Consider the following 18,387-nt stretch of genomic DNA (forward strand, 5'->3'; position numbering starts at 1 on the left):
AAGCTTGAATTTTGGTCAAAAGCATGATTTGGGTTAAAAATTAATGGCAAGAGTACTTTATAGGTGATCCTGTGGCTTAAATTGTATTCTCTCTGAACACACATTATCACCATTAATGCTGTTGAGTTTGAACACTTGGTTAAGGTGATGAGAATAAACTTCTCTATTATAAAGGAAATACCCTTTTTTTGATTAGGGAATAACCTTTGGGGTGATACTTTGGAGATTTAAATCCATGATGATCTTATCTGAATCAAATATTTCATAATGGATTCCAGAATGGTGAATTTCTAATTCTGTTGTTCCATCTACATTTATTAGCTCTTAATGATACAATTTTTCAAAAGGAAGAGGGAAATAAAAATTTTTAAATTCAGAAAAGATGCAATTTCTATTTGTAATTTAAAAATAACTGTGTGGGGACACCTGGGTGGTCAGTTAAGTGTCTGCCTTCCTCTCAGGTCATGATCCCAGGGTCCTGGTATTGAGTGCTGTATCAGACTCTTTGCTCAGTGGGGAGCCTGCTTCTCCATCTGCTTGCTGCTCTCCCTACTTGTGCATGCTCTTTCTCTGACAAATAAATAAAATCTTTGCAAAAATAACTGTGTATTACATACAAAATGAGAAGAGAAGTTGGGCTTTTATGATTCAAATTTCAACTTGGATTTTTTGAAACTTCATTAGTTATTTTTTTCTTGTCTACATTCAATTTCTATCTCGTGTATCCCTATACAAGGGAAAAAGAAGGCATGGAGGTGCAGCTATTACTTTTCTGTAATAACCGTGAGTGCAAAAACACACAAAGTAATGCATTACCAATTACTTGGACAATAAAATGGATGGTGTCTGTTAAATTGGATGTGTTGACAAACCCTTGGAGAGAGATTTCTGTTAAAGCCATTAGTCCTCAAGCCTCTGCCTTTCTAATCATTTGAATCAAAGCCACTTCTGCCCATCTGCTGTTTAGAGATAGACAATTATACTTATTAGTTTGTGGTTTGAGCTGTTAGAATGAGTTATTCTATTTGGATGTCAAGTCATTGCAATTATATTTTTGCTGTAAAGTCGTTTTTGTCTTTTAGTAGTTAAGTCCAACAAAATCAGGTGTAAGCCTTGGTAATTAGTAAGCACCAAGCACATTTTATGATGAGTTTCTTAGAAATGCAGCTGGCCTATTCACGTTTCAGTCATTTGGTATACCTGCAGTGAACTCACAGCATGATTTGAATGAAAAGAATTAAACAATTAGCTTTGTGATGGATTCATAGATCTAAAGGCTAACTGAATACAGGCTTTCCATCTAAAATGTAGATTTACGGCTATTTTTTCCATTGTTACTGGATTGAGTGCTTTTTTTGATCATGTAGAGAGGAATTTATTATAATGAAATATTTTAAAAATGAATTTATCATTAATTCATGCTATTTATGCAAATGTAAACTATATATATTTGAAACTTTTATCAAAGAAGGAGGAAAAAATCTTTGGTCCAGTATTTTTTAGGAATAGTGAAGAAACAAAGTCCAGAAAAGAAACGAATTGAAAGATAAGAGAAAGAAAAATGTACCAGGGAACTATATTCTGATATGCAAAAACACAATTGAAATGATTTAAGTTTAATACTTAAAAAGTGGGGATAGCTGCTAGCTTTTGTACTACCATTATTAGCTATTTACTTAGGGCATGTTACTAGTTACTAGTTACTAGCTAGTTACTTTGGGCATGTTACTTAACCCCAGAGCTAGTGATGTACATTTGAAGATCATCCTTGTAGATGGTATTCGAAAGGAGGGGAGGAAGGAATAGAGAGTTGTTTTGAGGATTGAAAACCGGGGCACTCTAACATTTTGAAGAAGAGATGTAGTTCTAGCAGCAGAAGAAGAGAAGCTGGTGAGGTAGGAAGGAGGTGGAGGGGTCTGGGTCCTGGAAGCCAAATGAAGAGAGGGCGTCTTATATGTATTAACTCACTGGCAAGTCTTTGGGGCAGCTTGTCCCTATTCTTGAAAGCTCTTTGGGTATTTACTTCACTTTTACAAAATCTAGCCTCCTGAATGAGCAGTGGGGAATAACTGAAATGATACTACTTTTCCTCAAATTGCGCACTTTCCTGGATATTTCTGTATACCGATTTCTATTTGGTTATGGATCTCCATTACTATATTCTTTCATTAGGACTGCCTTGCCAATGAGTGCTAGTAAGGCATAATTTCATGTCTTTTCCCTGCAAGTAAACTTTAAAAAGAAGTGAAAGCAAGAGTTTTTGAAGTGTTTCTGCATAGTCTTTAGTTATGCTTATAACTCTTCCATTGGCATATCTCACAAGAGATTTTTTTAGGTATTTTTAACAGAAAATAAATTTTCAGAATTATAAAGATTATTAAAATACACTTTGTATTTTACAGCTGAGATGTAGACGTCAAGGAAAGGAAAGTCCTTAAGTTAGATTACATGGTGTTGCCTGCTTATTGCATCGACCAGGTGATATATCAGTTGTGTGTTTTTTGAGAAATTAAATGTAATGAGCATGTATTTGAACCTTCTGTTCCATGCAGATGAGCTTAGCTGTCAAGGACAGGAAAACAGCAGCTGCTCCTAGAGCACACATGGGTGATGGCTAGTTCACTGGACCAGAGGGTTTACCTGGTTTACAGATTCCTACCATAGCCAGGAATAAACATTGTGTTTAAATCACTAATTAGTTGCAAAATCCAACTTAGTTTACTGTGTTTCAGTTAGTGTTCATATTTTAATTTTATAATTGTAAAAATTAGCCTTTTGTATAAAACTGACAATTTTATTTCAGTCTCAAAAGGTAAGGCTAGTTCTACTTTTTTTCACTGCTTTCCTTCTGCTACTTTTTTGGTGATAATAACTTATATTCAATTAAGCATTTACTTCAGCCTGTAGTTGTGTTAGGGACTTACATACATTTTAGTTTCATAACAATGCTAGGAAGGACTGTTTATATTACTCAGAAAACTGAGGCTCATAGGGGTTATGTAACATGCCCAAAGCAACACAGCTAATAACGGTAGAACAAAAGCTAGCAGCTATCCCCATTTTTAAAGTATTGAACTTAAATCATTTCTGTTGTGTTTTTACATATCAAAATATAGTTCCCTGGTACATTTTTCTTTCTCTTATCTTTTAATTCTTTTCTTTCTTTTGCTTTACATGTTTAAGATAAGCTAGATTAAATTAAATTTAATTTAAATTAAATTTTGCCCTGCATTTTGGATGAATGCCCTTTTTATGTTGCAGTCCTCATTTTAAAGTAGAGGTTTCCCTTAAAGTAAAAAAGATACACAGAAATGTTGGGAGACCTTGTGTTCAAACTTCATCTCTTTCAGTTGAAGTTTAAGTATGTACTTGTTTCTTCTACACTTGGTGAGGTTTCTTGCAGTGAATCATTATGCCAACCTTGACATGAGCTGCTGCCCTCTGTTGTAATCCTTTGCTGAGATCCATGCTTGCCTTTTTTTAGACCTTGACCTTAAAGCCCACAACCTCAGATGGTGCTTCTTTGTTCCAAGTTGGTAATGTTTTAACTTTTCAGGTAATGAGAGGCTCCTTTGATAGCAGCATCAGTATTAAAGGTTAGAACACATTTTTTGGAGCAGTGACATGAAACCCAAAGCTTTCTAACCTTTGTTAGCCTCTCAGAAATGACATTTATTTGAGGTGAATTTCCTAGGGTGTCAGATCTTCAAAGGACTTAGTAGTGTGTCATAGTCTAAGGGCTACTTTGGTTATTCTTGGTTTTGTTGTTGATTATCCTGAAGATATCCTTAGTGACAGTGTATTATTCCAGTATCATTCAAATTGAATTCATATCTGCATTAGATGCTGTGATCTTATTATTAGTATTCTGCATGGGTTTTCATTAGAAGAAATAAACATAAATAAGTTTTGAGAATTATAATTTATTAATAATCTTTATTTTAAATGAACCTTAATTGATGGTCTTATAAATTGGTACAGTAGTCATGGAAAAAAGCACAGCAATTCATATCAAGAGCCATAAAGTTCTCATACCCTTTATTCTAATAGTTTTGGCAATGAGCATCCTTTTAGTCTGAACCAGAAAAGTAGACTCTCAGAGACTATATATATATATCACTGTGTTTTCTTTCTTATTTCCTCTGTATTTATCTTTTCATGGGCACATTTATTTGTAAAAGTATGTTCTCCAAAATAATGTATGATTTCCAAAACACTTGACACTAAATTACTTTATTACATCCCACTTTATTCCAACTTTGAGCCAGAGCCTTAAAGAACATATTCACTATGCTGTATTTAGTACCTATTCTATCTTTTATAAATATAAAATCATTTAATACTAAAAAATAGTGAGATAGAAATTACGATGCCCATTAATGAGAAAACTGATAGTTTAAATTTACTGACCAAGAACATATGAAGGATTTTTAATTTTTTTAAGATTTTATTTATTTATTTATTTACAGAGCTTGAGCAGGGAGAGGGGTAGAAGGAGATGGAGAAACTCCAGCAGACTCCACACTGAATGCATAGCCTGATGTGGGGCTCAGTCTCATAACCCTGAGATCACAACCTGAACCAAAACCAGGAGTCAGATGCTTAAATGACTACACCATCCAGGCGCCCCTGTGCCTTCCATTTTAGAAGTCCATTGTAAATAAAGCATAATTCCCTAACACTGTGAGTGTCCTTTAAGATTTAGGGCAGTCATAAAAATCTGTAGCTAGGAAAAAAGTGGGATATGAAACTATCTGTAATTAGCAAAACATATAATAATTTTCAAGCCTTTAAGATTACCAGTACTCCTTCCCTTGGCAATTTAGATTTGGAACTATACCAAAAGATGCCTTTGTTCCTTGGTAGAGCGGAATTCCAAGCCTGTTAGAGGTGAGAATGACCTGTAGACAGAGATGCTTATTCCAATCCTCAGCTGACTTCTCGGATCACTTTTGTTTCTGTTCCTGCCAGTACAACCTTTAGAAAAATGTACAATCATAAATGTGAAGTTTATGTTTCTTTTTGTAGTATTGGCTATTACTGCCTTCAGAATACTGTGTTTGCTTTTAGGTGCCATACAGGTGTTTAAAGTTAATTGCTTGGATATGAGAAAAATTAGAGAATGCTTCTTTGGGAAGACTCATGATCATCAATCAATAAATTATTTTGCTGAGTATAGATTTACTTTATAAAATGAGTATAAGCAAACATTCCTTGTTATTAAAAATACACCTTCAGTATTGCAAACAGCAAGTCATCGCAGAGATGTAAAATTTGAGCCGCTTTATTTAACTAGGGATTGATTTTGTCTAGATTGTTCTTAAGTGGGAAAGGCAGAAATGATGAGAAATGTGAAAATGTTATCTCTGCATGTTTTCATGTGGGCCAGGAGGATCCTTTAGCTTTCCTTCTTTTTGCCAGAACTAGAATGACTCACTCTTGGTGCCCACATAAATATTATTTAGTTAATAGTAAAGAGCAAAGATCTGTTCTTTACTCCTGGTGTCATGCAGGTTTTTGTTGCATGCCCCTTTCCCTGATATCATCCATCTCTGTTTCTGGTCATGATCATTTGACTAAATTCTCCCCCTCTGCCACTAGACTATAACTTCTGTAAAAACAAAGATTGCACGTTTTAACTTCTGTAAAAACAAAAATTGTATTTTTGCTTTGTATGTCTTGAGCCATTGTCACAGTCTCTGGAACAAAGAAGTTGCTTAGTAAATATTTGATGAATGACTAAGGGTTTTATTTATCCTTATCTTCACATGTACCTAGCATAGCCCTTGATATGTGGTTATTGTTCAGTAAAGGTTTGCTGAGACAAGTTGAAAAAAATCTTTTTAACATAGATAGACTTCCTTGACAGAAATTAACAAATTTTCTAAGTGTGAAAAGATTATACATGATCTTATTATTTCATACTCTTCATTCTTTTTAAACCTGTAACTGATCTAATCTCGCTTCAGAATGATTTAGGCAGGCTTTCATATACCCATTTTACAGAAAGGTTAAGTAATGTATTTATGGTCACAAAGCTAGTAACTGGAGAATTTAGTATTTAACCCAGATTGCATGACTCTACAACCTGTCCTTTCAGCCGCCATACTATTCTAAGCAATGCACAAGCCAGAAAACTTAAGTGCAATACATAAAAAATAAGCAAATTATATGTCAGTAACCAGAAAGTGGTAGGTAAATAAAAATGGATAAAAATACAGTTTCTTTAAGTAAAAAGAAAAGAGTTAAATGTGATTAAATAAATGGAACAATTTTAATGTGGCCATGAAAACAAGCTCAAGGCTGCTTGTTCTTACAACATAAATCAGGTGCTTGGGGTAGTCTGAATTTGACTTGAAACTTTTTTTTTTTTTTTATGCCTCTTGTAGGTTTGAGTGGCCGCTTCTTTGTCACTACTCTCCCAGCATTTTTTCAGTAAGTTTAAATAATTTTCTGATTAGAAACTTAAGAACATTAGAAGAAGTTCGAAAACAGTATCAGGAATTCTAAGTTGTTTTCCATAAGAATTGCTTATTCAGTTGAACATTTGAAGAGAGTGTGCACTGGTGTGCAGTGAATGATAGCTGGTATAAGAGAAGGGTACCTGGAGTACAACAGGGGAAATCTACATAATGTCAGACAGTGAGTCGGAGGGGTGGGGAGTGTCAAAGAAGATTTCTCTGATAACACAAAAGGCAGGAATTGAGTTAAGCAGACAGTGGAGAAGCCCTTTCCAGATACAGGAGCTGTCATGGAGAAAGCTGGGAGAAAATGAGATACCTTCTGAGGACTGTAACTGGTTTTGGCCCATAGGATGCAGTTGGATCATCTTGGGTGATAAGGCTAGTGAGGCTCAGGTAGTGATGGGGGAAGAGAAAAGGGAAGATACTTAGGAGGTGGGATCACTGGGACATGTGACTACTTAGCAATAAGGAAGGAAGAGCCTATAATGACTACCAATGGGCCATGTGGAACTCATAAAAGCTATTGAGGAGCCATTAGAATAAGATGAAGTTTGGAAGATAGAGGCCAGGATGGAGAAGAAAGTGAAGTGCCTGTTAATTCCAAGTGGAGAAGTTTAAGTAATAGTTTGACTTCAGGATCCTCAAGTACAGAAGAAAGATCTTGACTGGAGAGATGTATTGGGGATTCCTCAGCATTGAGGTAGACAAACACTGCAATGTATCTAGGGAGAACATGCACAATAGGACTAGAAATGGGTCAAGGATAGAACCTGGGGTTGACCAACATTAGGACATCTGCAAAGGAAGACAGGGTAGTGAGGAAGTGAGCAGGGGTGGTAGGGGTAATAAGAAGCCAAAGGAGCTCATGTCATAAAAGCCAATGGAAAGGAGAAACGAAGAGATGTTTAGTAGTGGACAGTGCCGATTACAGACCAAGAAAAATGACAGAAAAGTGCTTTATAGATATGGCATTGATGAGCCATTGGAGACCCCCAGTACTAGCAGTTTCTATGGAGTTGTAGAAGCAGAACCACCGATCACAAGAATGCTGAATGAGTAATACATGGGGAGAAAATGGCCAGTGCAGACCTTCCCTCAGGAAGCTGGATTGTGGTGAGAAAGTCAGAGAAAAACTGAGGGACCTGTGAGAATACAAGGTGTTTTGTTAATTGAGGCGGGGCGGTGGGGAGCTTGAATAACATAAATTTGGAAAGCTGGATACAAGTTTTTAAAGCTTGATAACAATTGCTCTTTTGCCACTGTAAGAGAAAAATTGAAATAATTGATCGCAAAAATAATAAAAAGTAACTTGGTAGATTAGATGCTGCCAAGGACTTTGCTTATGGTCCTAAATTGTGCAGTGATAAAAGTAAAATACGTAATGCCTGCAGTTTTGGAGTTTCTAATCTGTAATAGATTAATATTTATGCCTAACTATATTTTTTTTCTTCAGTTGAGCCAAGTGAAAATTCAAAGTGAAGGTCACATGTAAAACTAGTATTTGTTTTAATTTTTATTATCTGTAACACTTGTTATTTTAATGGATTTATTCTCCATTTGTTTTTCTGATTTATAGTGCAAAGGATGGGATATTCCGCCGTTACCGTGGCCCAGGAGTCTATGAAGACCTGCAAAATTATATCTTAGAGAAGAAATGGCAATCAGTGGAGCCTCTGACTGGCTGGAAATCCCCAGCTTCTTTGACGTAATTTGTTATTTTTCTTATGACAAAGTATTATTTATAAAATGGGAGATATTAACTTAAACAGCCCATAGACCTTGCAAGTCTAAATTTTTCTTCATATTCAGTTCTAATTACCCAGACTGTACATGACCATGTTTGGCCAATGGTTTTATGGTTTTTTATTATCTGTAACACTTGTTACAGCTAGTAGTTACTAGCTGGGAATTAGGTATCCAGATTCAGGTAGGTTATAAAAGCCTTTCCTCCAACTTTTGTACTAAGCCATATTAACTATTTTCTCTTTATAAAATATGATATTGAATAAAATTTGCTATTCTTTCTTCTGTTTAAATTATTGATAAGATAGAAGAGTTAACTCTTTCTTGAATTACAGTTTATGAAGGAATTGCTCTTGTATTTATGTGGAAAATAAAACCTATGGTGTCTTTAGCTGCCTAGTAGAACACAGATGAAGGTAACTTTTGTCCGTGAGGTCAAACTGTGTAATTATCGGTGAGGTAGATAAGGCCAAACCATACAAACTTTTTTAACAGTTGGTTTTAATTTAGAATGAATTGTCATAATTGTAGTTGTTTATATTAGTATATATAAGAATAGGGAATATCCCTGTTGAAATAGAATCAACGTATGCAATATTTAAGGAATAAATCATCCAGTAGCATTTGTGTAATAGCCAGGAAATCTAGAGCTTACTCTAAAAGCAGCTCACTAGGGTGCCTGGGTGGCTCAGTCATTTAAGCATCTGCCTTGGCTTAGGTCATGATCCTGAGGTCCTGGGATCAAAATCTGTATCGGGCTCCCTGCTGGGTGGGGAGTCTGCTTCTCCCTCTGCCCCTCACCCCTACTTGTGCTCTTTTTATCTTTCAGATAAATAGATAAAATCTTAAAAAAAAATAAAGCACCTCACCTCTGGTGTTTCATTTTACAAATATTTGAGCACTGGTTTTATGCCAAATGCTGCTCTGGGTGCTAGATATTCAACAAGACAGAGTTGGTCCCTCTGTTCTCTTTAGGTAACTTAAATTAAGGCAGATTAAGGGAAAAAAAAAAACTAGGGATATGAAGAATCTTTATCTGGGTAACTACTGTTAAAAACAGACAGATCTTTAGTAAGGCAGGAGGCATGGGCCTCTATTGGATGAGAGTTGGAGCAGCAGAGAGAACTGAAGGAGAGAATGACCTAGCTGGGTAAAGAGGGTAGGGTGGAGTATTTCCAACAATGGGGATATCATGGCTATAGGCCCCCACTGGGAAAGAGCTCATGGTACTGAAGAGCAGAAAGATGGGTAACATTGAGCACAGAGAAAGGGAGGGGGAGCGGTGTACACTAAGAACGAGAGGCAGGCAGGAGCAGGATCATACAGGTCTGCGGCCTTGGTTTGGAACTTGGATGTATCAGTGCATACAATTAGAAGATGACTCTTAGGAGGAGAGGCTGGAGAAGGCCCCAGTGGATGAGGTGAGACAATCAGAAGGCTGTTGCACTGTACCTGTTAAAGGTTTAGTGAGGAAGAAGAAACAGTAAGCACAGACTACTCTTTGGAGAAGTTTGTGAAGCTGGAGAGCCATGTAAGGTCCAAGAATGCACTTTTTAAAAGAAAGAGAAGGTAGAACATATTTTCGTGCAGAAGAAAATGATCCCACAGAAAGGGAGAAATTGCTAACGCAGGAAGAGGGATGGCAGAAAGAGCCAAGTCATTAACAAGACCAAAGGGATGGGATCCATGGCACAAGTGGAGGAATTGGGCTGTGGTTAGGGCAGATCTCCTTTCTCTGTCGTAACAGGAGGAGGCGGATCAGGTGTACACCAGGCTCAGATTTGGTGGTGGGAAGATAAGAGAGATCACATGGTGGCTTCTGATTTTGCAGTGATGTACAAGGAGTATTTGTTAGCTGAGCAGGCATGGGAAGGCGGGGAGGGTGTGGAAGGTCTGAAGAGAGGGAAAAGACGTGAGCTATCATCTCAGGTAGAGCCTAAAACAATACAGTATTGAGTGCTCCCTGAGGTTTGTGACTGGAAAGGGAGAGTGATCAGCTGGTCATGTGGTTTTCCCCAGAGACATGCAGCTACCCAAGGTTGGGGTTTTTTGTCAGGTATGTACAATGGAGGGAGAAAGGGCCAGAGGGGTTGAATATTTATAACAGAGGAATTGAAATGAAGACTATGAATCTAAGCTTTATGTGAATGAAAGTGAATCCAGGAGAGAGGATAATATTACAAAAAGTGGAGGGGCAGATCCCTGTGACCTGAGGTTTTTTGGTTTTGGGGGGTTTTTTGTTTTGTTTTATTTTATTTTTTTGTTTGTTTGTTTTTAAAATAGTTTTCATGCCCAGCATGGAGCCCAACACAGAGCTTGAGCTCATAGCTGTGAGATTGAGACCTGAGCTGAGATCAAGATCCAGACACAACCAACTGAGCCACCTAGGCCCCCCCTTGTTTTTTCATAATATACATCACCAGTGGTTCTCCTTCTCTTCATTTATTCATTTTTCTTTTAGGATGTCTGGAATGGCTGGTCTTTTTAGTATCTCTGGCAAGATATGGGTGAGTAATCTTAAATATATTTTTTGTGACTATCTTTGCAGACAGGTTTTTAAAGAGTAAAAATGTAGCTTCTAAACAATAGGAAAGTAAACAATTACAAATACTTGTATAATGTCACTTTTCTTCTTAAGCCACACAACTGCTCTCATGTGGGGTCTCCAGTAGAATTGCGTCCCTGTGTAGAAGGGCATAAATTGGAACAAAGACCCATAACTACTGTATCAGTCATATTTTCTTAGATCAGTGGTGAATTCCTTTATTAAAGCTGAAAGGACTTATGTGGTTTAACTTCATCTTATTTTCCCATTGTTAGAATCTCCCTATAGGTCAAAGATTATCTAAGCCTGAAAGTGATTCTGTGCATCAGGGATCTGCAAACTATAGCTTGGGGGCTGGCTACCTGTTTTTATAAGTAAAGTTTTATTGGAACACAGCTATGTTCATTCATTATGATCTAAAATTGCCTTCATGCTACAGTGGTAGTGTTGAGTAGCTCTGACTGAGACCACGTGGCCCACAAGCCCAAGATATTTACTTTCTGGCCCTTTAAGAAGAAGTTTAAATGCCCCTGCTATAAGCAATTTTATCGTTTCACTGAGTCATTTCAGTGAGTTAGAACTGTTATTTAGGTTAAAAATGTTGAACAATTATATAATCTTGAATGTGTTACATAATCTTTTACTTCCTTTTATGTGTAGGGTGGGGTAAATTCTGCCAAATTTAACAAACTTGCTGTGGAATTAAATATATATCCTTAAAGCATTTCAAAAAGTCTTTAGAAGTGAGTCCTTATATTTGTCTTTTCAAGGCTATGATTCTAAGTCATGATGTCCTGCTTAGAACTTAATATTCAAGGAGTTCATGAAGACTCTTCTGTTTCTCATGCACATTGTTATATGTTTAGGGAAATTTAAGAATGGTCTTTTGGGTCCCAGTTTTTCAGTTATATTTTATTTTCTGCCTTGTAAGGTGGAATACTAACTCCAGTATTTTTTTAACAGAAGCTAGGTTTGTCACTTGGATTCAGTATTTCTTAAAGTTTGTTAACTGGTTTTTTTTGACATTTGTGTATGATATTAAACAATATCTGGGATTTCCCCTCTCTCCAGATAGTATGAGTTTCATATTATTTCCTTCTACTGTTTTCTTAACACTGATAAGAAGTTTATTCAGGGCTTGAGAATTATGAATTGCCAACTGGGAATTGAGAGTAAGAATTTTGCCTTTTGCAGTATGTTGACACTAAAGGTTGACAGAGTCATTTATTCTGATAGCCATCTGAGAACCTTGTAGCCTTATAATGTCTAATTCAACAGGATGACCATTATAGGTGGATGTCAGGAATCCCAAGAGTAAGCTCTTAGCATGGAACCTATAATAAGTGCATGTCAAGAGATGAATTTGTACAGTCGTTTAAGAAGAGCTTAGATGGAAGTTGGTCGTAACTTTCATGCATTGTTAAAGAGGTATATTTTCAAATATTGTATCCAGGGAGAGAAATAATTGCTTTGACCTCATATAACTTGGCATTTTGTGCCTTGATAAACAAGAGTTTGATAAGGAGTTACAGTTTTTCATTTTATTATGCAAATAATTACAATGTGTGGCACTGTCGCATCAAGGCCAGGAGTGGGTGTTTTATCTTTATACGCACCGTGCGCCAGCCGTGGGCAGCATGCAGATTCTGTGTGTATGCATCAGACTGCAAAGAAAAGGCAATTTGGAGAATAGAATATGAACCATCTCTGAATAACCAATGAAGATGTTCTTCCTTTTGTTTTTTTAAGATTTTATTTATTTATTTGAGAGAGAGTGAGCGAGCGAGAGAGAGAGAACCTGAACGGGTTAGTGGGGAGAGACAGTGGGAAGAGAGAAGTAGACTCCCCACTGGACAGGGACAAGACTCAGGCCTTGATCCCAGTACCTTGGGATCATGATCTAAGCCAAGGGCAGATGCTTAGTCAACTGAGCCACCCAGATGCCCCAATAAAGACCCTTCTTTTTAGTGATTGAAAAGTAGAGTATATATGATGTTTATATACATATGTATCCTTAGAATGTCTTTGCAGATATCTAAACGGGGAACAAAAGAAGATAGGTTTTTTTTTTTTTTAAAGATTTTATTTATTTATTTGACACAGAGAGATCACAAGTAGGCAGAGAGGCAGGCAGAGAGAGAGGGGGAAGCAGGCTCCCTGATGAGCAGAGAGCTTGATGTGGGACTCAATCCCAGGACCCTGAGATCATGACCTGAGCTGAAGGCAGAGGCTTAACCAACTGAGCCACCCAGGTGCCCCCAAAAGAATATAGTTTTAGAGGATAAATTGTTAAATGTGAAACACAAGCAATTAGATTTTACATTCTAATGAGTCAGTTTTATCTAGTATTAATACCATATTTTTTCCTTTTTGGTCAGTTTTTGCCTGGAATGTTTTTCCACTTTCAACCTTTTCATTCTTGTTATAAATGAGTCTTGTAAAATGCATATAGCAAGAAGTAATTCTTTTAAATGATAAATTTAGTCCATTTATATTTATTGGCCTTAGTAGTGTATTTGCCCTAACTGTAGGTTGTGTGTGTGTGTGTAGCAGGGAGTAATATGACTAAAGGAACATAAGTGGTAGCTTAGTAGATTATTTTGATCTCTCCATGTGTGTGTATTCATTACCTTAAAAAACTGCGAGAGAAATCTGATATCACCCTCTGTATCAGCATCTAGCTTCTCCAAGCCTCTTGACAACTTTTGTAGTTTCTTATTTTCTTAGCAACAAGTTTCCAAGCTTCCATGAAATCTCTGGGAAGGGCTCTCACAACCTGTTTCTATAATCTAGATCTTGTCCTCTTACTCACAGGGAATGTGATTTCCAGCCTGGTGAGAACCAATCCTCAGCTGTCTGTCAGGTTTCCACTTCAACTTTGAGGTGCAGTCTTGCCTCATTGCATCTAAAGAACCACTTATGGAGCAAGTCCTCCTAGCTGACTACTCAGCTCACTCAGCGTATTTAGCCAGCCCTTCTCGCTTGCCCAGGATTCTTCCATCAATGCTGAATGTATCATTGTGGGGAAATAATCTGTTTGTAACTCATGTCTAAACAATATAAAACTCCAGTGCAACCATATTAACAGTGAACAAAAGAAACATAGCATGTGGAGAGAGAGAGAGAGGGAAAGAACATGGCTAGAACCAAATGGGTGTAAGGTCTCCAAGAGAGAAGGTCCAAAGAGCCAAACAAGAAAGAGGGAAAGACAAAGAGTGGCTAATGGCAGTGAGGCAAGGTTACTGATGACCATCCACAATCTCTCTTATCCTACTGTGGTGATGTGGATTCATAAACAGACAGAAGTCAGTGTTTCTTCAGCAACAGCATCCCCTGGTTGGGTGGCTGGTTAGGCATAATACACCTATAGGGAAAATTGCATGCTACTAAGTCGGGGGAAAGGTAACAAAGCAGTGTTTGTAATGTTATGTTTGTGTGGTATTTCCATGTGTTTATGGGAAAGTGCCTGGAAGGAGATTAATCAGATGTCAACAATAGCTATCTCTGATACTGAAATTATGGCTATAGCTAAATCTCTTATCTTTGTCTGTATTAATTTTTTTTTCTGTAATGAAAAAGATAAAGTAGGGGCGCCTGGGTGGCTCAGTGGTTTGGGCTGCTGCCTTTGGCTCGGGTCATGATCTCAGGGTCCTGGGATCGAGCCCCGCATCGGGCTCCCTGCTCCGCAGGAAGCCTGCTTCCCTCTCTCTCTCTCTCTGCCTGCCTCTCTGCCTACTTGTGATCTCCGTCTTTCAAATAAATAAATAAAATCTTTAAAAAAAAAAAAAAAGAAAAAGATAAAGTAAAAACAAGAGTGATATCTATAAGATGAGCCTACTGAACTAGTCCTTAAAGTCCTTGAGTTTCTGCTGTAGGAGTAAAGCCAGCTTGCTGGGTCTGGCATTCTGGAAATAAGAGCTTGTCCTCAGGATGTCAGAATTGCTTGGTGAGGAGACACCCACACAGCTGAGTTCCCATGAACTCAGGGGTTTTGTTGTATTTTGCATTTGGCTTCCTTAACTCTACACCAACCTCCCATATGTTCTTGCTTGACTAAATTCTCGAGGTGAAGAAGTTCCTAGTACTGTGTTACAAGCCAGATCCTGCAAGCTTCCTGCTGTCACCTGGAATCCAAGTGATCCTTAGTAGGTAATTTGTACCACAATGTGGGGGAAGGGTGGATAATCTCATATGTTCTATCCAGCACTAAAATTCAGATTGTCTTTCCAATCCAGTCGTGATAGTATTCACTGACGTGTTTTAATTTTTATATAAACTTGTAGAAATCACTGCCACTTTAGCTCTAACACCCATCCTCATATATAGTCTTGACATTTGCCTACCTCATAAGAGTCACTGGTGGCTGGAAGACAGCTCAAGGAGTTTCTCCAAGGTGGATAGACATCTTCTAGATGTCTAGAATAGTAGCAATATCAAATTCCTTTGAAATTCAGCTTAAAAGAAGTCACTCATCTTAATGAAAAATGTTAATGATCTAAAGGATAGTACAAGGTGAGGCGAATGCCATGAAAGCAGTGCACACATTGAACTTGTCGAGCACTGTCACTGAGTCTGGTGCCACTGTCAGGGTTCGGAATCTTGGGGCTGACATGTTGTTTGTGGCCCCTGTTTGGAGAGACTTTCCAGCCTTTCTGTCTTCTCATCTTTTTTCACAGTTGGCTACAATGGTGTAGGGAAGTATTATCTTTCTCTCTTCCAGAGAGACAACTCATTATTCTCCACCCTTTGTGTGTATCTCTGAGCTCCTGAGTTTTCCCTGCTATAAACTGTTGTCACCAGAACATTTTGAGGGCTTAGCATAGAATCTGGCACCTAGTCAGTACTTGGTAACTGCTTCCTGTTAGTTGTATCCATTAATCATTGTTGTCATCATTATTTTACTTTTTACCTTTCATTAGTCAATAAGGAATGCTTTCTCTTTTTATTTATTTACTTTTTAAAATCCAGGCTGATAGCAGGATTAATGGCAGGTTGTACAATGTGTATTTTTGCTAACTAGGTTTAGCATCTGAATGCATTTCAGTATTATTTTATTTGATTTGGTGAATTTGTGCTGTTCACTGAGCTAATATAGTCTGTAACTTCCCTCACCTCAGTGCCACTGTTCTTGTTCAAGGATGCAGACCATAAGGTAGGATGCATCCTGGCGGGGATAGTCTGTGTGGTGGAGAAGATTTAAGACTTTATAAATACCTCATCATGAGGATTTAAGGACATGAGTGTTTAGACTGGAGAATAACGAGAATGTTTCTTTCAAAGTGGAATACTTTTTTAAAAATTTCAATTCCAGTGTAATTAACAAACTGCTATATTATTTTCAAGTGTACAATATAGTAACTCCTCTTAACTCAGTGCTCAGTATGAAAAGTGTGCTCTTAATCCTCATGACTTATTTCACCCATACCCTCACCCAGCTCTGCTCTGTTAACCATTATTCTCCACAGTTAAGAGTCTGCTCTTTGGTTTGTCTCTCTTTTTCTGTTTGTTTTGTTAAATTCTGCATGAGCGAAATCATATATTTGTCTTTGATTAACTTATTTCACTTAGCATTATACACTCTAGATCCATCCACCTTGTTGCAAATGGCAAGATCTCCTTTTTTATGGCTAATATTCCATTGTGCATATATACCATATCTTCTTTATCCATTCCTCTGTTGATGAACATTAGGTTTCTTCCATAATTTGTCTATTGTCAATAATGCTGCAATAAACATAGGATTCATATATCTTTTCCAATTATTGTTTTCAATTCTTTGGATAAATACCCCATAGTGAAATTACTGGATCACATGGTAATTCCATTTTTAAGTTTTTGAGGAACGTCCATAGTGTTTTCCAAGGTCGCTGCACCAGTGTGCATTCACACCGGCAGTGCACGAGAGTTCTTTTTTCTCCACATCCACACCAACACTTAACAAGAATATATTTTAAAGCTCCCCCAAAACGTTGTGTTTTAGATAGTGGCATCTTTCCTCTTACTGTCTTGAGGTTTTTTTGCCCTGTAAAATGATCTAGAACCTTATTACAGTGAGATGGTGTACACCCACAGAACACCTCTCTTAATGCCTACAGGAGGCTGCAAAGTTGTGTCTTGTTGCAAGTGTTGAAAGGGTAAAACATTGAAGATGAACTGGACCCTTGGCTATTACTAGAGAAATCTTTCTGAGCTGCTCCCACATAGGGAGGATATTTTGAGGATTCTGATTTGTGTTTGAAAGGGATATTGGATTTGTCCCCAAACTCCTCAGAGTATATTCTGTGACACTGGCGGGATCTAAATCCAAAAAGTTCTCAGTCATTAGGGTCAGCCCAGCTCTGAATGAGACTATACAGCACTGGGGTCCCTGAGTGAGTGCCCCTGGTCAGCATTGAATCTGACCTTCAGTAGTTCCATCCCCAGAGGGAATACTGGGCTCCTTGGAGAGAGAAAGCTCTACCTTTGTCCATGGATGCTTTGGCCTTGCTCCATTCCTTAAATCCAACTGACCACCAGGTAGAATGTTCTCATTTATTCTACTGTAATGGTGTTTTCATTTAGTCTCTCACTCAAATCTATATGTAGCCAAAAACTACCTCTAACTCCGTTATCTATTACAATGGTACTGTGTATGTTGTCAAGCCCATTAGGTGATATTTTTGAGCATTTTAAGGAAACAGTAAGATACTTCCCTATAATGAGCACATATAATTTTGAACAAGGATCAGTATTTTCCACAATTGAAAACTGTCACTTTGCCTGGCAGTTAAAACACGGGAATCTAAAACTGAGTGAGATCAGTTTGAATCAGTTATTACTCAAAAACATATATACAACAAGACTTCACGTACCTAATGCCGCAAACCCCAACACTCTCAAAGGTGTTCTAAAACTACTGTGACTCTGACAAAGTAAACAGATAAAGATTTATGTCTGCAGTTGTGAAAACACAACTTGGTTAATGAGGCTTTGGTATTAACCAACTAAAAGACCACAAGATGGCAGGGTTTCTCTAAGAGGCTCACATAGATCATTAAAGAGTACATTGATGTGAGAAAATTGAAGTGGAATTCAATACAGTAAGAGGATATTTTGAATCCACTCAGCAGTGTGTGACCCAGAATGCAATGATTCAAAGTCATATAACTTACTGAATTCCAGAAAATAACTTAGAAAATTTCTTAAGGGTTACTTTAATCATTTATTTTGCAGAAAGAGTGTGAGACACTATGCAGGACTTAGAACAGGACGTTATTCATTCCAGCCATATGGATGGATATTATTTATAAAACAAGCTCCAGAATACACACCTCTATGGCTCAGCACAAAGCCAGACTGGTTTTCTCTATCTTCTAATTCTTTGGCACATTTCAGAGTTTAATCCTGATGGTAGCACGGAGTCATCAAGAAAAGCATAAATTATGTATACATAGAATTTTCTAAAGGTGGATACATGTATGCTACATTTTAGAACTTACACTGAGCAGAATCTGAATGAAGCAGGCTTTTGATATTGCAAATACCTCTTTTCTACTGGGCTGCAGAATGTTAGATTACTCTTAATAAATAATTGCCCCAGCTAAAGATAAAATGATGACCAATGCCATCAACAGAAGATGGATGAATGGATGATAG

General features: G+C 37.4%; 1 protein-coding gene across 1 annotated transcript in view; it reads left to right on the forward strand.

The window, feature by feature from the left end:
* TMX4 (thioredoxin related transmembrane protein 4) overlaps positions 1-18,387 on the forward strand; it is a 43,086-nt gene that overhangs the window by 13,192 nt on the left and 11,507 nt on the right. The window contains exons 3-5 of the mRNA XM_082744420.1: positions 6,390-6,435; positions 8,041-8,169; positions 10,669-10,714. Of these exons, the coding sequence (XP_082600546.1) occupies positions 6,390-6,435; positions 8,041-8,169; positions 10,669-10,714 (221 nt within the window). The remainder of the gene's footprint in view (positions 1-6,389; positions 6,436-8,040; positions 8,170-10,668; positions 10,715-18,387) is intronic.

Source organism: Mustela nivalis, assembly GCF_964662115.1.
Source record: "Mustela nivalis genome assembly, chromosome: 8".
Classification (NCBI taxonomy): domain Eukaryota; kingdom Metazoa; phylum Chordata; class Mammalia; order Carnivora; family Mustelidae; genus Mustela; species Mustela nivalis.